Source organism: Heterocephalus glaber, unplaced genomic scaffold (assembly GCF_053883595.1).
Source record: "Heterocephalus glaber isolate CG9 unplaced genomic scaffold, H.glaber_assembly_v1.0 deba00000470, whole genome shotgun sequence".
NCBI lineage: Eukaryota > Metazoa > Chordata > Mammalia > Rodentia > Bathyergidae > Heterocephalus > Heterocephalus glaber.
In genome coordinates, this window is record NW_028258145.1 from 21,890,445 (window position 1) to 21,915,201 (window position 24,757).

Here is a 24,757-nt window from a genome sequence, read left to right on the forward strand (position 1 = left end):
TTCTCTAGTGTGAGAAACTGAAAGTGTAAATAAGGATTAAAATGAATAATTGATAATTTGAAATAGGAAAAGGTCCAAAGGTGTAGAGGTGGTGGGAGGGGAAGGGGAAAGGGACGAAAGGAAAAGAAAAATTATGAGAAAAGAAAAAAAATGGAAATGATGTCTATGTAAATAGGGAAGGGTGAATGGGGGGAAGGGTGAACAGGTAATGGGAGAAACATAAGAACTAAGATACATCATGTACAGGTACAAGCACCCAATGATAAATGTAAATGTATTGCATACCTAAGAGATACCAATAAAGGAATTAAAAGAAAAAAAAAGAACTGGATTCAAAGACTAAAAATATCAGCCTACAACCAATTGAAAATACACACGCAAGCATTGTTCATAAGTGTGTATTAAAGCATTTATAGGTCAAAGTCAAGCACATTCTCTACATGTTCTTTTGATAGATTTTTTTTTTAGGATTTGCCAGCAAGTTTTTTGAGTTTTAAAAGTTTCTTGACTAGTTTAAGGAATATTTACTTCTTTGACCCATTAAGTGATAGACTCATGTATGAACCCAGAGTTAATTGTGCTAATTATATTTCATTTGGGGGAGTTATGAATAACATTATGTTGACTCTTTGCACACACTCATAATAACCAAGTTCATATGACTTTTTCCTGCTTTTAACCCCTTCCTCTCTCTACTTCTTTGGATCTTATAGAGAAAGAAGTGAACAGATTTCTGTAGTTTCTAAAGAATCTGTCAAGGAGGAGGAGTATAGACTGAGAGGCTATTTTAGGGAAAAGCTTCTCAATAGAATACTTTTACTGCTGTTTCCAAGAAATTCAGATTTCTCAGAACTGAGAACATGACTTTCGTTGTTCTGGTCAGTGGCAAAAATGGCAATCTGGTTGATATTATGTCTTACTCATGTACCAAAGGGGACCGTCCCCACACATATACAGATTAGTGTGTTAATCATAGGACCTGGCTTAAGGAAGACATCCTTAAATATTTGGGAAGAATGTGACTATCTGAATGCTTATGCATATTAAGGGAGTAGAATAGTTGTCTGTGTCTTAATTACTAGTGTTTAAGATCAGGTGGTTCCTCTCTTAGCACATTCTTGGTCTTTGTGATGATATCACTTGTGGTAAGCAGTAGTATGAGCAGAACCATTTCCAAATAAGATTTTGAACTCAGTTTTTGTCCTTCCACAACTCCCCATCCCTTTCCCTTGGGACCTTACATGTGGGGTAATATAAGCTTGCTTGCTCATGATTCCAAATACATTGTTATATTGTTAAGAAATACATGCATACTTTACCAGACATCTTCTAGAGATATGTAATAATGTGATAACTCATAGAAACTATTCTAATGGGAGGAATTTGGGTTTCACTGAGGTGGAAACATGAGTGCTTTTTTTCCACTCTTCAGTCCATAGCTGAAAATCCACATTCACTTCCTCTTTAGCAATGGGAAAGAGACTTGATTTTCCAATTTAGATTAAAAATTTTTTAAATGAATGTACTTCTCTGTAAGAAAACCTTTGGAATATCCTTCTCTATGAGAACACATTAAGTTTATCCCAGGGCCAAGCCAGCGTGGCCCAGAAAAGTACAATGCAAGAATTTCTTGTTTTAAATTTACTTTGAAAGTCAATGAAGACAAATAGGAAAACAAACCATAGAATAAAAGAAATATCTGGGATCTAAAAATGACTGAGAGACTTATTTTATACCATCTATTTTACCTCTAATTTGTAAAAGGCATTTTAATTTTTAAGAAGATGTGCTAATGTTTCGTTAAATATGCATTAAATAAAAGAAACATTCTTCAGATATCAAGATTAAATGTGTTTATTTTAAGTTAGTGAATACAATGGTATATTAGATACCAGCACTCCAAGCTACACCTATGTATTTTCCTCTAAACCTTCACACATTGTCAATTTCCATTCCTCTAACATTCCACCACTGGGCCTTCTATTTCTAGCAAAATCATAATTCAAATGGAAAAGAAAAGAAGAGAAAGAAAGAAAGAAAGAAAGAAAGAAAGAAAGAAAGAAAGGAAGGAAGAAAGAAAAGTTGATTGCCTTATTGTGCTTCCAGTGCCCCCAGAAGGATTTGAATCATCTCAAATAAATGTTGATCATTTTCAGTAAAGGGGAAAAATGATAATATGAGCACTAGTAATGGCACTATCAGAAGAGAAAGAACAGAATGAAAATTAGAAGCATTTTAGGCTGGACTAGCTAGTTTCTCCTCAGTTAAAAATTCACATAATATCATGGATATGACCTCAAAGTTAAATTGTTCAATTTGTGGGCCACACACGTAAGCGTATTGGCTAGTACATTTTTGCACTGAAACAGAAGCAATACAAGTTTTATGTTCTACCATAACACTTCCAGGTTTTCCACTTATAAATATACCTGCCAACCTAATGATTCTTGCATGCATTAGAGTTTGCTTTTGTAGAGTTAACTTTATTTCCCCATCCCTCCCACTCCCGTAAACATTGCAATGCGAACTCTTTGCCCAACTTTAAAAGAATGTTGCAGAGGACAGGTCTGTGGCACCTCTGGACAGAAATCCTCTGTCCCCTCTTCAGGCTGCAGATGGATCAGTAGGACTGACCACACCTCATCCTGTGTGCAAACAGACACAGCTCCTTTAATGTCCCCATGCCAGAGGCATACAAGTCGGCAGGTATGCATACAAAAATGGAAGTAAAATGTAAAGAAAGGAAAAGAAAGAAAACAAAGAAAAGCTCTCTTGTTACAGCCTATCGTCTTAGAAGGAATCCATTGCTTTGAATTCACTTAAGGCCTGCACAGGCGAAATGTGTTTCTTTTGAGAACCTCGTCTAACTCGTGTCTGGAATTCTTCAGGCTTTTCTCTCTTCACAAGGGGCTTCTTCTCTGGAGCCTTCATCTTCCAAGACACAACTGGGGAGTTGACAGCTGCTGTCCCATAGACCTTCTGGTATTTGGTTGAGGCCACATAGGATGCTTTCACCGTAAGTACAACAGCATTCATCAGGTTTTTAGCTGCCTGGATAAGCGATGTAGCACTGTCCAGCTAGAGGAGGAGAAGAATAGATAAACCTGGGTTAACCAAAGCTCCAAATGCAAAAGACAGTGGTGCAGTTTTACAGTTAAAACAATATTTTGCTTGTTGCTTATTGCTGCACATAAGAAAATTATCACAAGATAAGTGAACAGACTACAAAACAGCCATCTGTCTTCTCCTACTCTTGATTTCAAAGTAAATAAATAAAAAGATTGTCCTATGATATACAGCTTTCTAAAATCCCTAATACCTCTAAAGACAAAGAACTCTTTGTAGCATGTAAGAATTTCAAAGTAGCAAAGATTTCAATAAAGGGAAACATATTAGGATATATATTAGGATATTAGGATATTACGTTAGGCTAATTAGTAATAATGACAATAACTCAAATATTGGAAAAGCATTTGGCAGACACTGAAGAATAAAAATAATAAGGAGTTACATTTCCATTCCATGGCCTGAACTATCAAAATATCTTTCTACCTATAGGCTATTTCTACACCTGAAATCAAGATTGGTATGAATTAAAAAGCTAAGAATAGGAACAACCCATCATGTTCTGAATTTTACCTATTGAGCATGGAGTATTAATTTATTCCAAGAACAAGAATATATCTCCAATTAAAATATCAATAATTGTGTGTGGATCTTGTGAGTTAAACAGCATTCAGTAAGACCCCTGGGATTATGCGATAATGAAATATTTAGTACTTCCTATGTACGAAAAACTGTTCTAAGATTTCTTCAAGTATTTCCTCATTAACTGACACAACTCTGAAGTAGGAAATATCATTGCCATTTTACAATGAGAGAGGTGGTCCCATAACTTTTTCAAGTTTACAGCATGAATGGTGAATCCTTAATCATTTCACTACTGGCCCATACTGCCATCCTACTGGATGTAGTTGATCTTAAAAATTCTCTCACTGGTTATACCTTTTGAATAGTTTTAGAGGCCCATTGCCAGATTAGGATTTTTTTAAAGTTAATTGTTTTCTGCTTGGAGTTAGAGAGTGTGGTACATAATATTTTCTAGGCCATTCCATATCTTTTTTAACCTTCTTGTGTCACAGCCTGAACCACAGATGCTGGAAAAGCCCCAAACTACATTTTTCATATTTCATTTCAGCCAGTAATCTACAGGTGCACCATTGAAAGAAAAGAAGGAACTACTAAACTCCAAATCTTACTTCACCCTCAGGGAGGTTTCAACATAATTTGGTCATTCATCAAACTTCTTATAGTATCAAATGATGAAACATTTCCATTAAATTAAATGAAAGAACCAAGGACGCTCCCACATATCCCACTCCCAGACATTGAAATTGTTGTATAACCTCCAAGTCATGGGTTGTAGCTGCATTAAGGGATTGAAATGAAGCACAGAACCTTCTAAGGGCTTGGTGGTTGCCAAAGTATTTAAACTGAGACACACTAAGTCCTATGGCTCCCTTTTCTGATGTAACTGCTATTCACTTAAGTTTTGTATTATTTCTTGTGACCAAAATGTGCTCTGTCCAGTGACTTGTGGTATCAGAAATTGAATCTAACACCTCTCTGATGCCATTATTTTGGCTGCTCTTTGTTCTACACTAAAGTTTTTTAAAGTTGCACTGAATTAAAAATTATGATAATCAAATGAGTCTGATCATTAGAAAAACAATGGATAATGGTTTTTGTATGAATCCATTGTAATACCAAAAACTGAAAACTTTACTCTTCAAAAAAATTAAAGGTAAGTATTACATTGATCCTACAAAAATATGGAGAAGTAGAGACACTTGTGGATTAGAGTCAGGATTAAGTGAACATATAATTGCATATTTTGGGGATTAGCTCAACCAAATAGTGTAACTCACTTTACACTTTTCATTTTACCTCTCTATTACACTGTATAAAGTGCATATATACCAATATAATTGCTTAACCCATAATGTTTAGATAATACAGCCAAAGTTTCTAAAGCTAATTTTAAAGCAAATTCTAGATTATTTACGTTAACAAGAGAGAAGCCAAGGATTGAATTAGTGCAGTGGTTCTCAGTGTACCATCCTTAAACCAGTGGCATCACCATCACCTGGGAATTATTAAGATGAATTCTTCCAGGCCCAATTCAAAGCTCGGTGAATGAATAACTTACTATTTTTGTTTTACTAGCCATCCAGGGGTTTCTGGTATTTGCCAAAGGTTGATAACCACTGGATTAATGAAACCCAAAGACTATCTAAGGCTTAATGGATACAATGATTTTGAGACTTCCATCATACAAAATTTGATCATGTCATTGATAATTATATAATGAAATTTCATTTTTCATCTTTTCCATCATACCGCCAGGTAGAAGTATAAATATTGAAGGACAGAGATGAAACAGTAAAATGTTGGGTCAATAAGGAGCAGATCAGTCATGATCTCTGTAGAAGCTTGAGAGAAATCCCTCGTTTCCCCTTGGTCAATTGATAGTTTCCTGTAAGCCTGTCAGGTTTCAGAAATGAGCAATATTTATTCATAAAGTTAGTTAATTCTATTCTGTGCTATGGATGGAGAGAGGGTAGAATGATATGTCAAGAATAGTTTTGTGGATTTGATTTAGAGTAATAGAATTAGTAGAAGTAAAATAGGATAAGTTATCTATAATATTATTAAATGGTTCCCAAAGAGTGAGTCTTGGGAAAATTGAGTGACTCTGAAGAGAAGAATACAAGTAATTTGGAGAGTTTTACCACAGACTCCATTTTCAGATAGACGGTGTCTAAATCTGCTGCAAAAATATGAGAGCCTCTCTCTTCTTCAGAACCCACTTGCTCTCCCAGCCTGATGCAGGAATCCTGTGAATAAACCTAATAGATTGGTTGAAAGTGAGATAGCTCTGAAATATAAATCCAGTGGTTTCATCCAAGCCACCTGCTGAGGCAGATCTTGAATTTGTGACAAGGTTACAGGGAGGAGGGGAGGGATCCAGATGACTAAACTTAAACAATATTACACAGAGACAAGCCCAATATAAAATCATCAATACAAAATGTGACTTTTTATTTTTTATTTTTTTATTCTTTTTTGGTACTGGGGATCGAACTTGGGTCCTTGTGCTTGCGAGGCAGGAAGCGGAACCACTGAGCTAAATCCCCGACCCAAAAATGTGACTTTTAAAAAAGTCGAAGTGCCAAAAGAAAAATTTTACCATTTTTCCTAGACACCTCTCCCTTTGTGATTTAGACAATTATCAGCACAGTAAGAATTTTTTATTTAAAAAGAGTTTTGTACTAGCCCCAAATGTCCCCAAGACCTAGATTCCACTTAGCATATTTATATTAAAAATTAACTTTCTAAGGAAAAGATATTTGAGAGAGCAAGAGAAAAATTTTATACAAGGTTTAGGAACACCAGTTTAGCATGATATAATTCTATTTTATGATTTATACTATTGTGGTGTTTTTTAAAAAGTTATGTAAATGAACATGTGTAAGTGAAATTCTAGTAAGAATCACCAATGCTAACTGAGGACTTACTATGTGCCTGGCATTGCCTTAGTTCTTTGAATTGTGTGGGTTAACATTCAAATATTCATAAAGAAAAATTATTATTACCCTCATAAGTGAGGGAACTGAAGCTTACAGTGGAAACTAGTGCCTGTAATAGAGATATTAGGACTTAAATCCAGTATCATCTCTCTCTAAAACCAACCACTGAGTCTCTGAGGTCTTTTTTGTTTTGGTTACTATCCAGCATTCAAAATGAAACTATTTCTATATATCATTTTCTGCTGGAAGTCTGTCCTCCAAACCTGGCACCATGTGGTTCTCATGATGATGGCTGATGAGTGCCTCACTCTTACCATCCTGCCATTTTTGGTCCCTGAGAACCTAGACTCACTTTGAATTTGGCCTAGAGCATGTTTTCACTCAGTGTTTATCTCTTTCCAGTGCCCTTGGCCTTGGGGCTGTTTTCCTGGCTTGGATTCACCCTCAGGGCAGGAATTTCTCTTACACAGTAGTACTTCTCAGAAGCACTTTTATTACCCACCTCTAACCACAGTTAGACTTTCAGGAGTGGTTCAACTACTCTAATTAATGCTCTAAGAAGCTTTGTTTGAGTTCTCACTAGCTTTAAAATGGCCTGGAAAGGCAGCCACACCTCATGCCTTCCGAAGGCCAGCCCACTTTATACAGATACCTCTTTCTTCCTCAAAGACTAGTTAACCTTTTGTTGTTTAAAGACTTTTCTATTCACATTGGAGATTTCATTGAGCTCCTTATCTGGTCTAAGAGAAACTCTTTTTTTAGCTAATTTTATTGTTTTTTTGTTTGTTTGTTTTTGGTTTTTTTAGGTAATTTTAAAAACAAGAACATACATTTAGCAAATGAGATTATATGCCAGTGTCTGGACCAACTCCCTAAATTTTATTTCTCTCATTTAATTTCCAAACCATGATGAGGTTGGTAATAGTATTATGCCAACTGAAACTTACAAGATTCATTGCTTCCCCTATATCATTCTGCAAATAAGTGATAAAGTCAAGGTTTAAACTCAGGAAACCTAACTACAGAGCCCAGGCTCTAATCATTGCCCCAAGCATCTTCCCTTAGCCATGTGTGACAGATCAATCCTCAATCCCAAAACCTACTGAGGTGTGCTAGACTAATTTGCCATTTCATTCCATAGGTATTTGCTGTCCCTAACCAAGAAAATAAGAATTCTTCTAATTCTGTCACTATTCTTTTAAAATATCAAAGTACTATTTTTAAAAAGGCAACAGATGTTTCTTCACATCTTGTTCTATTACAGTCCATGAAAAGCAAATAAGGGTGAGAGAGCTGTTCCTGCAAGGCGTTTTCTTTCTTTTTTCCTCCCTTGCCTCTATTCCCACTTGTTTCTTCGTAATGCCACTCAACTTCTAATAAAAAGTCAGATTTCTGTGCCCGTATATGGTCTTGACTTTGTGTTTTGGATGGAGGGAGAGACTGCAAGGAAGACTATCCCGAATTGTGATTCTTTCATTTAATTGATACTTGTGCTACCTAATTCTTCACAACTTCAAAGCTGAAGGACATCATAAATTGTACTTGAAATGACTATCTTAGAGCTTACATAGTCATCTGGACAGTTCTGAAGCTTCGTGTCATTAGGTGCATGCTATTTCATTAAAGCTGAACTTACATGGCAGCATGAATTCAGTTTCAACTTAAACAAAAAGTGACTGAACAAATTAATCACACTCTTTCAAAAGAAATGCAACTGTATCTCTTGAAATGCTGGATTCCTGTTTACCATTTTTCTTTCATTCTATCCCTTTACCTTTCCACCTGTATGTGTATCCATCCACATATTTCTTCAGACACCTATTGAATATTTATTTTGTAGTAACCATGGCCTTAAGTGCATGAACACATACATACACATAAGTACTGAACTACAAGAGTTCACAGTAAATAAGAAAAGGCACAAAAAATTTATAACTCTGTGATAAATGTTTTAGTAGGATGCAGTGTGCTCAAGAAACAAAAGAAAGGCAAGATCTACTTGGAGTACATCAGGAAATATAAGCACAATAGTTGTCATGATACCTAAACTCTCTTTAAAGGGAAAAATAAGAGAGTGGAAGTGAATGGGTACTTAAATGTGATGGAGAAGGGCAACTCTCAAATTCCTAGCTAATACAACTGGGTATATCTTGATGCTCCTAAATGAGACTGTGGAAATAAGAAGAAAATTGAAGCGCTACAATGCTGAATTTAACTTTGGACATACTGAGTTTGAGGTGTCTATCTTTTACCTAGGAATTACTAAAGGGACAATTATTACTATGATAATGAGCCGTGGATAACCAGATATAAGAAACCACATATTTTGCTAATATTGGTCTTTTGAGTTCTTTTATGAACAGTGTTCTGCATACTGCAGGTGTATAATATATATATCTATTTATGTCTGATTGTTTTCTTCCCTTCATAGTTCTTGATATCTTTATAAAGCTGGACTTACTTATGAATGCTGAATGACATATTAAATTCATTTTCTCTTTCCAGGTCAAAATGTTCAATACGTTTACTAAAACTTTTATCAGCACAGGATTTTCAAGATAAAAACAATATAATTTAATAATCTAAAACATAACATCATCAAGAAATATCTTATTTGTATAGAAAGTAGACTTGCCTAACTAGGGAATAGTTAACTAATTAACAATCCTTCACTCTGCGATAATGGTGAACTTTCTGGGGCTGAGAAAATGCAGATTAGATTTAATAGTTTGATTTTAAAAAACAAAAATTAAAAAAAGTCCATCCACATAAAAATGTCAAAAGTGCAAAATAACATAAAAGGGGTGGAAAACAAATTGGATTAATTCCATATAAAATAGGAAATGTCTTGGGATATTGATTTGTAAAGGCTCCACATAAAAATCCAGAAGAGAATTAGGAATGCACTGTGTGTTTCGCATTTACCATTTACAACATGCAAATAGAAATAGATCCATTCTCAGGTTCAAAAGCCGATGATCTATTACCAAAAATTAATGAAATTAATGGCAGTTCATGGAAATCTAAAGTACAAAGCAATCTAATAATTGGATTAAAAATAATACAAAAGTCATGGGGCTACAGGCTAAGTTAAATAAAATAAAATATGTCAGATCCATTTGGAAGGTGATTTTGAAGCATAAATACAAAAGTGTGTCCCTTCATTACTTCAAAAGCCTTAGAAGTGCCTGGGAGAAGGAATCCATTCCCATCTGGGCTCAGGCTATTTTATTTTCATTATCTCAAGTCAGGGCTAATAGCACTGAGTATGAGAATGCTTAGATGGTTTTCCAAATATGGGTAAACCCCATTTTAACCACTTGCAAGATCTTTACATGAGAATAACATAGCTTTGATATATAAGAAAAAGAAATAGTTTAATGAGGCTACCTACACATTCCAAGAGAGAAAGCTGTGATGGAAGAATTGATAATAAATTGAAAGCAAACACCTTGAGAAAACTGAAATATTTCCATTGGAGTTGGTCATTTATATTTAAACTATTATCTGCCCAAAAGGAGTCATAAATTGCTTGCAAAAGGAGAAAAAAAAAAGATTTTGCTACCAGTCAGCTTTGCTGTTAATGAATGGTAGGTTGAAACCTCGAGCATTGGAGCCTATTATCTGCCAAGAAGAACATATCATGTTTTAAAAATCCATGAGGCTTTGAAGAAGCATTTGATCTCCTTAGAAACTGTGATACATTTGAAATGCCTTGAAATATCTGCCTACTTTTTCCAGAGTCTACATCAATAACACTTTTTAAAAGTCTAGCAAGTCCAGGACAATAAATAACTCAGGCAAACAAAGACACAGTGAAAAGGTGCAGAAAAGGTACAGATGAATCACATCTTTCCCCACTCAAGTCTCCTCAGGATGTTTATACACTTACCAAAAAAAAAGAAAGAAAGAAAAGAAATTTCTTTTATGGAAAGCCCTCATATCAGAGCTCTGGCCCATTTACTCTTCTTCCTCAAACATCAACAATGAAGTAAATTAGAAAAGCTGGATTCCTGCTTTTTAAGATAGGACAGTGGTGAACACAGCAGAGCAATTTGCCACTCATCTCAAGTCCCTGGCAGGCAATATTAATCAATCGTGGAACTTTGCTCCCTCAGAATCCACTAAGTGGTGGGAGAAAGGAAACATATTTACCTCCCTCTCTCAAGAAGCTACATTGTGATAGAGTTGTCAAATTCAATTTGACTCAGTTTACAGTACAAATACATCATCCATAGCACTTTTTCTGTATTTATATTAACTTGCTTCATACCTTTTGGTGTTATTGCAACTTATCAGACTCCTGGCAAATATTTCTATTAAAATAATGCTGCATTCACACTTTTGTTCCCACAATTAATTTTTTAGAAACAGATTGTGCACTTCTTTGTACTGACATCATGTTTTAAGTTGCCAATTAATAAAAGCATCAATGAGAGGACATAAATATTAACAGAACTACAAAACTCTTTAAGGGATGATTTTAAATCAGATGGTAAAAATTAGCTGCATATATTTGACAAGTGTAATATGAGAGATGAAAATGACCATCACAGATAGGGTGCACTTACTGCTTTATAAAATGCATTAAAACAATATAAAATACACTAATCTCCGATAACTGATGGCCAAAATACTGGGGGCTAAACCCTGAAGCCAAGGGTGTTCCTATTTGATTGCTAGCTCTTGAAAAGCAAATAGTTTACAGCTTTAAATAGTGGATCAATCATTATAGAAAGGAGGACAAGAGGTCTGTTATTTTTTCTGCAGGGCTTCCTTGAGTGATGCCAGAGAGGCAGCTGGTGCTGTACCAATGTGGGAGGCCAGTTGTTAGGAAATCTGCATGTAATGGCTCAAGATTAAATTGGCAAAAACCTTCATAAAAAGTCATTTCAATCTCAGTCAGGCTAAGAAAAATATCTCTAGAGCCTGGATGAGAAATTTGCCAGTCAGTTCTCAGGTAACTTTCTCAACTGGACATATTAGTGTCTTTGGTTTTAATTCATTTAGGTAGGTAGTAGCGCTTCATAGTCAGCTAGTCCACTGATGAACTGTCTTCATTTGCATTTTTTCAATTATTGGTAAGTAAACCTTGGGGATTCCCATGACGGTTTAATGACAGTCAACAAATTTCCTAAATCTGGCTTAGAGCCATCCCCCTCCTCTGCCATTAAAGGCAAAACATTTTTTTATTCAACCCCAAACAAGGTATTTTTGATAAACTGGAATCTCAAAGAAAATTTGGAGTGTTTAGATGTTTTGACCCTCAAAAAGTTGTGAGAAGGAATACCTGTACTAGAAAGTCCCCCACCTCCCTTTTCTGGATTTCCTCCCTCCATATTTCCTTTCAGCTTTCTCCATGTACCAGACTTTAGAAACTCCTGGCCCATAGATCCTCTATACATTCCTTATTTCCACAGAAAAAGAGAACCATGAGAAATAAATCCATCAGGTGAAGAAATGGCAATGGATTTTCAGATACCAGCTATGATTTGGAGATTCTCCTGGGGAGAGAGATAGTCTTTATGTCACATAAATGTGTTGGCCATTGATAGTTCATTGTACCATCTCTGATTGTGTGAGTCAGCATGTCTACTCTACAACATTTATGTTTATGTCAAAGTAACTTCCCAAGGGGCTAAGTCTCCTTGTTGCCTTCCTTGCAAGGGAGAATCTCTACTTGTGGTAGTTAATGTTATTAATTTGACTGGATCAAGAGACTCCTGGAGAAATGATTGGATCACGGAGATGTTATACTCATCAATGGGTTCATCTACTGATCTTTATAGCTATATGTGCTATAAGGATGTGGGGCCCAGTTAGAGGATGTGGATGAGGGGCTCTTGATTATGTATCTCTCACTAGACTGGTTTTGTGTGTGTGTGTGTGTGTGTGTGTGTGTTCTGCATCCTTACTACTATGAATTGAGTAGCTCTTTTCCACAGTCCTTCTCCCATTATATTTCTGCTTTGGACCCAGATTGAAACCCTGAGCCAAATTAAACATCTCATCCTTTAAGTTGTTTGTGTGTTGAGTCTTTTGTCTCAACAACAGAAATGCACTACATATACTCCTTCTGTTTTTACCGTTCTCACTCCCCAAAGGACTTCATGACTAGAAGGCCACATAAGAGGAGCCCTTGTCCAAAAATTCAAGAGAAGCTTAGTTTTCACAAAATAGATCAAAGAGTCACTAAGGGACTCTTCGCTATCAGAAGTGCCTAACTTGCAGGACCATAGAATCTACTAATAAGTTCTGAAGGCTATTTCACAATTTATAAAACGGCTCCCAGCCTCCAGAATGCCACACACAACTACTGAGTAGAAAGTAGACAATGAGTCAAGCATCACTACTGGTGAGTGAAGTGCTATGCCTGGAAAGTGAGCAGAATGTGAAGGCCCTGGATTAATGATTCATCTTTTCATCATTGTTCATAACCAAACATTAGGAAAGGTATCATAACATGTCTCATGTAATGGAAAAAAAACTCCCATCAAGCTAGTGCCCTTCTCCATATCAGGTGTGCGGAATGAGCTGGTCAGAGCCTCTCTTGCTACCCAGGTAGGAGATGGAGAATCAAAAGAAAAGCAAAGAGAGCCCTTCCCCAGAGAGTGTGTGGTCCCTGTCCTCAAGACCCTAGTCCCTTCATCTCTTCTCCGCCCCCTTATTCCAAGTCTTGTGTATTTTCCCTCCTCTGGAAACACATCCTTGCCTCCATGCTTTACCTATTGTCATCCTTATTTTCCCTCCCATTCCATCTGTTCTTCTCTCCTTGTGATTAAAAACTTGGGCTATGATTTGAATAAAGCTTGAACTATGGCTAGTCACTAGAACTGCATGAGCTTGAACCTACTTCACTTAGCTCTACCTCAAATTCTTCACCTTTAAAGTAAAAAATGAAAATGCTTTTCCTAGGTTTATTAATTGTTAAGATAATGTTCTTAAATCTGAGTACCTAACCCAAGGTGAATCCATAACTAATCTTAGCTTTTATTATTACTGTGATCCATCTTTCCTGAAATCACTACTGAATAAAAAAATAAAAACATCTTTTACAATTTATATTTTTCTATCATCTCTTACTTTCTCTTTTGAAGGTTTTACCCATCCAGCATCTGGGCCTCTCATTATCTCCCTTGTTACTGAAGCTACTTCTGTTTTGACTTGATTTAAATGTCCGAATATTATATTAGTTTATTAGGAATAGAGGTCTCATGATATTCAAGAGAGAAACAGAAAAACATCAAAATATCTGTACCTTTTTAAAGTACTACTGGATCCTTTAGAATAAAGGTGGAATGAAGATTTAGTATTAAAAAATATGGGGAATACCCAAAACACCTAAGGACATTTAGGGTTTGGCAATGGTTGAAGAGGACTGAAAATAGAAAGACAAGGCAGGTCCACTAAGAGAAAAAGATAAGAGAGCCTGGGAAGATAATGTTTAAAGATCTAAGTTGAGAATCTATAAAATTCAAATGATATATTTTGGTTCAATACTATTTCTAGAAATTACTTATTTTTTTGAAAGTTAGTGTTGCTATAATTCATTAAATTCTCAATTTATAGTGCTATCAGACCTCAGCTGAGATGTTTAGCTACCTACCTAGAGCTTTCTGAAAGCTCCATATGAGGCTCCATCAATTACTGAAGACCAACCTCCCAATCCCTGTATGTATCTCTATAAAAACAGAAATACTTGGGTTGCCTAGGCTTGATTCCTAAATCTCTAAATTTATTTTACCATGAAGTGGGTTACAAATGCATAATTTTTAATTTTTCATTCAGTCATGGACCACTGGACCTAAGATTGAATTTAGCTCAAAATTTGATTTGACAAATAGATGCCTGGTATTTAACCTACATATTCTTTAGGGGTTACCTGAATATCTCTTCATACATCCCAGAACATAAGCATTCCAATCTTTCTGCGCATTTTTTTCTATTAAGCACATATTTATTAACTAAACAAGATATCAATGATCAGGTTTCAAGAACAGAACTTACAAAAATATCCAAGATGATTAATAGTCAAAATATAAGGAAGGATATTCCCTGGACTAAGGTCTGTAAAAGTCAGGAAAAGTAGGTCAGGCACCAAAAGAAGCAATAGGCATTCTTAAGCCAATACATTTTGTCAATGCTTTAAGCCCCTTCTAGCACCCATGAAGCAGGATGGTTATTGTGTGTCACACTCTCTGCAACTTTATTTTACACACCCAATTAATCACAGTCCTCTCTACTACTGGTCCTAAATATATTCCTCCCAATATACAGCCCAAACATTAGCCACTGAGGAGAGTTAACAATTTGAAATGGAATCTATTTACTTTCCTCTGTGAGACTTTTAACTATGCCCACAGGACTGCAAAGAAGGGTATACTTTGGTTTGTGTCACCTGTGTAACCACTGCTTTAATTAAAAACATAATAGTTCCTCTATTTTGCTTTCTACAGTTTTAGTTACTCAGAGTCAATTTCAGTCTGAAAATATTAGAGATTTCCAGAAATAAACAATTCATAAATTTTAAACTGTGCTTCATTCTCAAGAGTAAAATAAAATCTTAAACACTTTTTTGCCCAGGATGAGTCAAAACTTTGCCCAATGTGTCTACCCACTTGTCACTTAGCAGCTGACAGTTATAAGTGTAGTACATAGAATTCTATTCTGTCTATGATTTCAGGTATCCAATAGGATCTTGAAACAAATTCTGTGGTTAGAGGACTATGTAGTATATTAATATAATATTTCCCTTTGATATCATAGTTTTCTTCTCATATAACTAATGAAAAATGATCACTTACATATAGTATAGAAAGCTGAAGTAAAATGTTAGACATATATGAAACTATATAAAATAATTCACAACATTAACACAAAATTTCAATTCTTCTTTCATTATACAAATGAGAATTAGGACAAGAAAAAATGGTACCATTATTCAAGTGCTCATAAGAGGCCTTCAGTATCATGTATGGTTTAAAACTCAGTAATTTTAATTAAATTAGTTTTAAATTTGAGCAGCTGATCCATGGCTTTTATAATTGAACACATTTTTTCTGTCTACTTTGAAACATTTTTCTAACAGACAAAGAATAATACTTTCCAAATCATTTTTTTTCCTTCCTGGTCACTCCTTTTTCTATTGTGACTGCAAACCCACTATCAGTGTCAATAAACCATGTGAATATTATGTATACCATCATAAATTTAGGTATCAGTTTCCTAGCCTTCCTTCAGAACACAATTCAATGAATTATAGTCATTATTATTCTGCTAATTTCCACATATATTTCACTTCAAGTTCTTAAGAGAATTATCATCAAAAGAATATCTTTCAGTATTTAGAGAATGATCTAATCTTCTGCAGACCCTTTCTGATTGACTTTTCCCAATCTTCTAGAGACAGCAAGAGCTCAGTGATTGAGTCCATCCCTCCCAACACCTCTTCCCACAGTCTTCTCCTACTTGGTGGTAGGGAGAATTCCTACTGCTTCTCTTACTATTTAAATTAAGTACCCAAAGGGTTATGCTACACCTTGTTTTCCCTGACTCAACATCTACTCTGTCATGCAAATCTTCAAATCACTTCCAATTAGACTTCTCAGTTTCTTCACTCTTACCGCCCTGGCAACTCATCACTGAGCACACTTGCTGGACTGCTGCAAGAGCTTTCAATAACTATTGTCCTTCCTTCCTTCACTTTAAACCCCTTTGTTATTAAAAAAGAAAACCAAAACGACCCTGTTAAATGAACACAAATCATAATATCATTCCTCTTTATCACTTCCTTTCAGTGATTCCTATCCCAGCCTAAGTAAAATTCAATCCAAAATCCAGTGGAATAGCAAGTGATCTTCCAGGTTATATGATTTGGACCTGACACTTCTGTTTTCTCCCCTGTTCATTCAACTCCTAAATACTGGCTCTGGATGGTGGTCTTGCTTACAATGCAAGGCCTTAGTACTTATTATTTTCTTTGCCTAGAATATTCTCCCTCCAGATATCTGCAAGGATTCCTTTCTCACTTGTACATGACTTTTATTCACATACCAGAATCTTGATGAAAACTACCCTAGCCATAGATTGTAACGTCATTTCCACTTCTATACCTCAATCTTCTATATTCTTGCCATATTTTTACATTTTATCCTCTTACGAGTATACAAAACATACTTTCTTCTCCTGTCTATTATTCCTCACCCACCTGCTGTATTGCAAATACCTAAAACAGTTCTGGTATATGCATCTTCCATAAATATTTGTTGAATACTGTTGAATCATTGTGGGATATGAATGGGAAAGAGGAGAGAAGACTTATCCAAAGACACAAAGTTAAGGCTAGCTTAGTATTCACTCTTTTTATGTCTTCATTATTTCATGGAAGTAAATGCAAAGGCCTGAGATTGTTAGGGGTGTAGAATTAAGACATAATAGACAAAGCACATTTTAACCAAACTGTGATATAAAACTTATAATTTGTTCCTCTCCCTCGTAGAACTTCAAGATCAGCCTTTGCTTAGAAATGGCCACAGTTTAATTCTTTGTGTTTAATTATTGCTTTCTGCTTACAAAACAGTTTTCTTTTAAAAGAAAACTATCTCTCCTATTAATAGTACCAGAATCTGAAAGCCATTAAGCTATGTTTGAATCATGCTAGAGCTCAAGTAAACGATCTCTAACTCTCAAAAGATATGTAAGGTAGATATGTATCCTGCATTTACATATGAGGAAAGCAAAATAGAGAAAATTTAACTTTCTTATGAAATTGGTTTATAGTATTCATTTCTAATAAAGCTGATTTTCAGTGCACTGATAGATAATAGGCAACCATCCTGTATTGGGCAAATCCATCATACAATCTTCCCGCTTTATACCTTCTTTTCATTCTGTGCCTTTGGTGTGCTTGATCTGGAGGTGGGCATGCTACATTTTTTTAATGAGTCACAAGTGTTAGGAATGTGACCAACAAGGGTGTATTTTCTTATGAAGGCACAAAGGGAACAAAGATACAACCTTCCAAACTTGCAATCATGATTTATATGAGTTCTGAACTAAGTAAGCAACAGAGACATCATCTACTTTCTGATCCTCTTGCCAGCAAACACACACACACACACACACACACACACACACACACACACACAGATATATGGATGTGCAAGCTTCCAAATATTTATATTTCAGTAGAAAAACTGATTACAACCTTTAATCCTCTTGACTCTTAAATACTATATATACCACTTCCTATTTATCCAAAAATTATGAAGAAAATTTATTTTCAATGTATATGGCATAGCCTTTTACCTTACAGTGGACACCACTATATTATGCCAGCCTGACTGTTAAAGAGTATGTTTAGAACCTAATATACAAGGTATGATCAAAACTACAGTGAACATTTAAATTTTCTATAAACTTATTACAATTAAAAACACATTGCCATTACCACCCCCCCCCCGTATATCCTCTTTGCTTCAAATAAAGTTATTCCATCATTCTTGCCACTTTCTGAAGCAGTTCTGGAAGTCCTCTTTCATGTCTTTAGCTGCTCTGTGGTGACTGCCTCAATGTCCTGAATCAATTCATAATATTTACCTTTCATAGTCATTTTGAGTTTGGAGGGAGAGGCACAAGTTGCAAGGTGCCAAATCTGGTGAATAAGATGGGTATGGATGCATTATAATGTTTTTACAAGTCTGCTTTTCCATTGCTAGTCACTCAGAAGTAGCACTCATTATATTATTGGTCATACTGATATCATCAATATCAGTAGACATTCATAAAAAAGGACTTCCAGAAGTGCTTCAGAAAGTAACAACAATAATCGAATAAATGTGTTCAATGTGGGGGGGAGTATTTTGAAAAGGGATTATTGGCAATGTGTCATTTAATTAATAAAATTTTTTTGAATTTAAAGAGTCCCTATATATTTTGATCATCTCTTGTATATTACCTGTTATTATCATTGCATCAACAGACACATGCTACTTCCTGTTTTCCTTTCCAAGTACATAATAGAGTGTAGAGAAACCAGTACCAACCTTACATTTCACAAAACAAGACTATAAAGAAACTGGTTCTGAGTCTTGGCTGTGTCGGTAACTGTAAAAGCTTGAGATATTTTATTAACCTGGGTTTCCATTTATTCAACTGTAAAATTGGTTAATAACAACAACATATTTCAGAAGTAATTTTGAGGTCCAAGTGAGAAAATAACCCTTAAATAACACTTATAACACTTTTTAAGTTTTTTTTAAATTTTATTTTATTTTTAATATAAATATTTATTGGTACATTTTAGGTATAAAATACATTTACATTTATCATTGGGTGTTTGTACCAGAACATGATGTATCTTAATTTTTATTTTTTCTCCCATTACCTGTGCAACCTTCACCCCCTCCACCCTTCCCTATTTACACAGAGTTTGATTCCATTTTTTTTTCTCATAATTTTTTCTTTCCCTTCTTCCCTTTCCCCTTTCCCTTCCACCATCCCCAAACCCTTGGACCTTTTCTTATTTCAAATTATCAATTATTCATTTTAATCATTTTCATCCTTATTTACACTTTCAATTTCTCACAATAGAGAAACTATTCGGTATTTACACATGTGTCTTATTTATTTCACTTAAGAGTATGGACTCAATATGCATCCATTTAGCTACAAATGACTCTAGTTTCTCATTCTTTATGGCTGAGTAGTATTCCATTTTATAAAAAAAAACACATCTTCTTTATCCAGTTTCCAATCGATGGGCACTTGGGCTGTTTCCAAGCTTTAGCTATTACAGACTGTGCTGCTATAAACATAAGTGCACATATATCACTGTGGTATGATTCTTTTAATTCTTTGGGGGAAGATTCCCAGTAGGGGAATAGCTGGGTCAAATGGGACCTGTAGTCCTAGTTCTTTGAGGTATCTCCATACTGATTTCCACAGTGGTTGCACCCATCTACATGCTCACCAGCAATGGAGAAGGGTTCCTTTCTCTCCACATCCCCACCAGCATTTATTATTGGTTGATTTCTTGATAGCAGCCAATCTTCCTGGGGTAAGGTGGAATCTCAGTGTTGTTTTCATCTGTATCTCTCGAATGACCAGTAACGTTGAATATTTTTTCATATATTTATTTGCTGTTTTTACTTCTTTGTCTGAGAAATATCTGTTCATTTTGCATGCCCATTTTTGAATTGGGAAGTCTGATTTTTTTCAGTTCTTTATATATTCTTGATAGTAGACCTTTTTCTGAGCTACAGCTGCTAAATATTTCTTCCCACATTGTAGGTTGTCTCTTAGATCTGTTGGTTGTTTCTCTTGCAGTGCAGAAGCTTTTTAATACTATGAGATCCCAGTTGTTGATTCTTTGTGCAAGCTCCCATGCTACTGAAGATTTGTTCATAAAGTCTTTTCTTATGCCAGTGTCTTCAAGAGTTCTACCTAACTTATCTTCCAGAAAATTTAGTGATTCTGGCTTAATATTTAAATTTTTAATCCATTTCAATCTTAATTTAGTGGGTGGTGATAGGAATGGCTCTAGTTTTAATCTTTGGCAGGTTGAAATCCAGTTTTTCCAACACCATTTATTAAATAGGCTATCTTTCCTCCAATGAGGATAGTTGGCTCCTTTGTCAAAGATGAGGTGACTAAGTATGTCTGGAGTTGTTTCTGCATCTTCTAATCTATTCCATTGATCTTCAGGTCTGTTTCTTTGCCAGTACCATGATGTTTTTATCACAGTAGCTTTGTAGTATAGTTTCAAAGAGGGGGTATTGTGATGCTCCCAGCCATGTCTCTGTTGCCTAGAATTACTTTTGCTACTGTAGGTTTCCTCTGTTTCCAAATGAATTTTTAGATTGTTTTCTCTAGTTCTATGAAGTATATTGTTGGAATTTCAATTAGCATTGCATTGAATCTATATAGTAGTTTTGGAAGTATGGCCATTTTCACTATATTGGTTCTTCCTAACCAGGAACAAGGGATATCTTTCCATTTTCTTATATCCTCTTCAATCTCCTTCTTCAGAGTGCTGTAGTTTTCAGTGTAGAGGTCCGTTGTTTCCTTTGTTAGGTTGATTCCTAGATATTTCATTGTTTTAGATGCTATTATAAAAGGAATTATTTCCCAAATTTCTCTCTCAATGGGTCTGCTATTTGTGTATAAAAAGGCTATTGTTTTTTGAGTGTTGACCTTGTATCCAGCTACTCTACTGAATCTGTCAATTAGGTCTAGAAGACTTTTGACAGAATTTTTTTGGATCTTCTATGTAAAGTATCATATCATCAGCAAAGAATGACGATTTCACTTCTTCCTTTCCTATCTTTATTTGTTTTATTTCTTTCTCTTGTCTAATTGCTATGGCTAATGTTTCCAGAACAATATTGAACAGGAGTGCTGATAGTGGGCATCCTTGTCTTCTTCCTGATTTTAGCATGAAAGTTTTCAGTTTTTGACCATCAAGTGTGATGTTGGCTGTTTTTTTTCATAGATAGCCTTAATCAGGTTGAGATAAAGACTTCCTATTCCAATTTTCTGTAGCGTTTTTATCATGAATGGGTGTTGGATTTTGTCAAATCCTTTTTCTGCATCTATTGAGATAAGCATGTGGTTTTTGTCCTTGACTCTGTTAATATAGTGTATTACATTTATTGATTTAGGGATGTTGAACCATCCTTGCATCCCTGGGATAAATTCGACTTGGTCAGGGTGTATGATCTTCATGATGACCCTCTGTATTCTGTTTGCCAGCATCTTGTTGAGGATTTTTGCATCTATGTTCATTAAGGAAGTTGGCCTGTAGTTCTCTTTTTGGTTGGGTCTTTCCCTGGTTTTGGAATCAAAGTCACACTTGCTTCCAGGAATGAATTTGGAAGCCTTGCTTCCCTTTCAATTTCCTTGATGAGTTTAAAGAGTACTGGTGATAGTTCTCCTTCTTTTATTTTTTTGTGTGTTTTTTTGTGGTACCGGGGATTGAACTCAGGTCCTTGCACTTGTGCAGCAGGCAGCGAAACCACTGAGCTAAATCCCCGGCCAGATAGTTCTTTTTTAAATGTCTTGTAGAATTCAGCAGTGAAGCCATCAGGACCTGGGCTTTTCTTTGTTGGTAAGGTTTTTATTACATTTTCAATTTCACTCATTGTTATCGGGGTGTTTAGAATTTCTGTATCTTCTTCATTTAATTTTGGCAATTCATATGTATCTAGGAATATGTCCATTTCTTCTGTGTTTTCCATTTTATTAGAGTAAAGGTTCTCAAAGTAGGTACTGATGATTCTCTGGATTTCTGCTGGATTTGTTGTGGCTTCATCTATTTCATTCTTAATTGCATGTATTTGAGCCTTTTCTTTCCTTTTTTTGATAAGGTTGGCTAAAGGTTTATCAATTTCATTTGTTCTTTCAAAAAACCAACTTTTTGATTCATTGATTTTCTGTTATTGTTCTCTTAGTCTCCATTGCATTGATTCCTGCTCTGATCTTTATAATTTCCTTTCTTGTATGAGCTTTGGGTTTGTTATGTTCTTTTTTTTCAAGGAGCTTGAGTTTCTGCATTAAGTTATTTAACTGACTTCTCTCTGTTGTCCTAATACGGGCATTCACTGCTATGAATTTCCTGCATAGAACTGCTTTCATTGTGTCCCACAGATTCCTATATGTTGTACTGGCATTATCATTTACTTGTAGAAACTGTCTAATTTCTTCTTTAATTTCCTCTGTCACCCATTGGTTGTTCAGGAGGGTGTTGTTCAATTTCCATGTGTTTCTGGATGTTTTGCAGTTTCTTATGTTATTGATCTCCAATTGTATTGCACTATGGTCTGATAATATACAGGGGATAACTTCAGTTCTTTTACATTTACTTAGATATGTCCTATGAGCTAGCATGTGTCTATTTTGAAGAATTACCCGTGTGCAGCTGAAAAGAATGTGTATTCTGATTTTGTAGGGTGGAACATTCTGCAAACATCTATTAAGTCCATTTGTTCAATAGCTTGGTTCAGTTCTAGAATTTCATTTTTAATTTTTTTTCTAGTTGATCTGTCTATTTGTGATAGAGGGGTGTTGAGGTCCCCCACTACAATTTTATTAGTGCTTATTTGATTTTTTCATGTCCATTAATATGTGTTTTGCATAGTTGGGGGCATTAGTATTTGGTGCATATATATTTAGGATTGTCATCTCTTCCTCTTGGTTTGTTCCTTTCACAAGGATGTAGTGACCATCTTTGTCTCTCTTAATTAGTTTGGGTTTGAAATCTACTTTGTCTGCAAATAAGATTGCTACGCCTGCTTTTTTCTGGGTTCCTGTCGCTTGGAGAACTGTTTTCCATCCTTTTACTTTCAGTCTATGGATTTCCTTTTGATTTAGGTGTGTTTCTTGTATACAGCATATTGCTGAGTTTTGTTTCTTAATCCATTCTGCCAGTCTATTTCTTTTGATTGGTGAATTGAGGCCATTAATACTGATGGTTATAATTGACAGATATTGACTCATCCTTGTCATGATGCTTTACTCTTTTTGGCTCTTTTATTTCTTATTTTCTCCCCTTTTGCTTTAGTGTCTTACCTTGCATGGTGCCTTCTTGCTGCTGGATCTCATGGAATTGTGACCTTCATTGTCTTTTTCTAGGATATTGCTTAAAATTGTTTGGCGTGCTGGTTTGGTGTTCATGAAATTTCTCTGGTGTTCTTTGTCCTGGGAGTGTCTAATTTCCCCATCGATTTTGAAAGATAATTTTGCAGTCTACAGCAGTCTAGGTTGGAAGTTATTTTCTTTTAGGGTTTGAAATACTTCACTCCAGGCTCTCCTTGATTTGAGGGTTTGTGTTGAGAAATGTGCCGTGATTCTGATGGGCTTTACCTTGTAGGTGATTTGTTTCTTTTCTCTAACTGCCTGTAGAATTTTGTTCTTCTGTTGGGTTTCTGGGATCTTCACTATTATATGTCTAGGCATAGATTTTTTTTGTCATGGCTGGATGGAGTTCTATATGCCTCGCTTATCTGTATGTCCAATTCTCTACACCTGTCTGGGAAGTTATCTACTATTTCTTCTGTGAACAGTTTTTTTATGTCAATTGTGCTTTCTCCTGTTTTTTCATGGACTCCTATGAGTCTTATGTTATTCTTCTTTGCGTCATCTATCAGCTGTTGGATTGATTTCTCGTGGTCCCTTACTCTCTTTAAGAAATCTTTGTTTTCATGGTCCTTAACTGCAATCCTGTCTTTATAGCTAATATTCTGTCTTCAGATTCTCTTAGTCTGCTCTGCATTGTCCCTTACTATTTTTAAGAAATCTCTGTTTTCATGGTCCTTAACCAGAATCCTGTTTTCTATATCTGATATTCTATCTTCAGATTCCCTTAATCTGCTGTGGATACTTTCAATGGAGTTTTTAATCTCCTGAATATCTGTTTGAATCTGTTTCATGCATTCCATTTCTTTCTTTCTTTCTTTTTTTTTGATTAAATTCTTTTATTGGTACATTATAAGTATACAACACAATTACATTTCTCATTGGGAATTGTACCTTTACATAATGCATCTTGGTTCTTATTTTTTCCCCATTCCTAGCCCTCCCTTCACCCCCTCCACCCTTCCCTATTTACAAAGACTTTATTTCCATTTTTTCCATTTCTCACCATTTTTCCTTTCCCTTCTTTCCTTTCCCCTGCCCCTCCCACTACCCCTACCCCTTTGTACCTTTTCTTCCTATTTTACATTATCAATTATTCATTCTAATCATTGGTACATTTTAGGTATACAACATAATGACATTCATCATTGGAAATTTGCATCTTTACATAGTCTCTCTTGGTTCTTATTTTTCACCCTTGCCCAGCCCTCCCTTCAACCCCCATTTCTTTCTTATGCTGGGCATTCATGGCTTCCAGCATGTTTCTGATCTCATCTCTTTTCTTATCTGTTTCTGCTCTAGAGCTTCTAATCATGTCTTTCACTTTGCTCGCCATGTCTGTATTTATCTGGGAGATTATTTCTGTTTTGAAATTTTCTAGAGCCTCATGCATCTGCTGTATTACTTCCTGTGCTACAGTTCAGGGTGTCCAAGTTGTTGCTTATCAGACTTTTCCACCTCATTTCCCCCAGAGTTTCCTTTTTGTGGCATGGAAGCCTGCGTTTGTGCCTTGCTTAAGTGTCTTCTCATTTTTG

The 24,757-nt window shown here is 35.5% G+C and overlaps 1 protein-coding gene across 10 annotated transcripts in view; it reads right to left on the reverse strand.

Moving 5' to 3' along the window:
- Positions 1-1,838: 1,838 nt before the first annotated feature.
- Ctnna2 (catenin alpha 2) overlaps positions 1,839-24,757 on the reverse strand; it is a 1,179,603-nt gene continuing 1,156,684 nt past the window's right edge. For 6 of the 10 annotated variants that reach the window (XM_087201964.1, XM_087201975.1, XM_087201957.1 and 3 more), the window contains 2 exons: positions 5,793-5,909; positions 1,839-3,078 (listed from right to left, as the gene is read on the reverse strand). In XM_087201964.1, coding sequence (XP_087058090.1) covers positions 2,791-3,078; positions 5,793-5,909 — 405 coding nt within the window. In that variant the 3' untranslated portion in view covers positions 1,839-2,790. The remainder of the gene's footprint in view (positions 3,079-5,792; positions 5,910-24,757) is intronic. The other 4 variants (XM_004844636.4, XM_004844634.4, XM_087201985.1 and 1 more) reach the window with 1 other exon arrangement.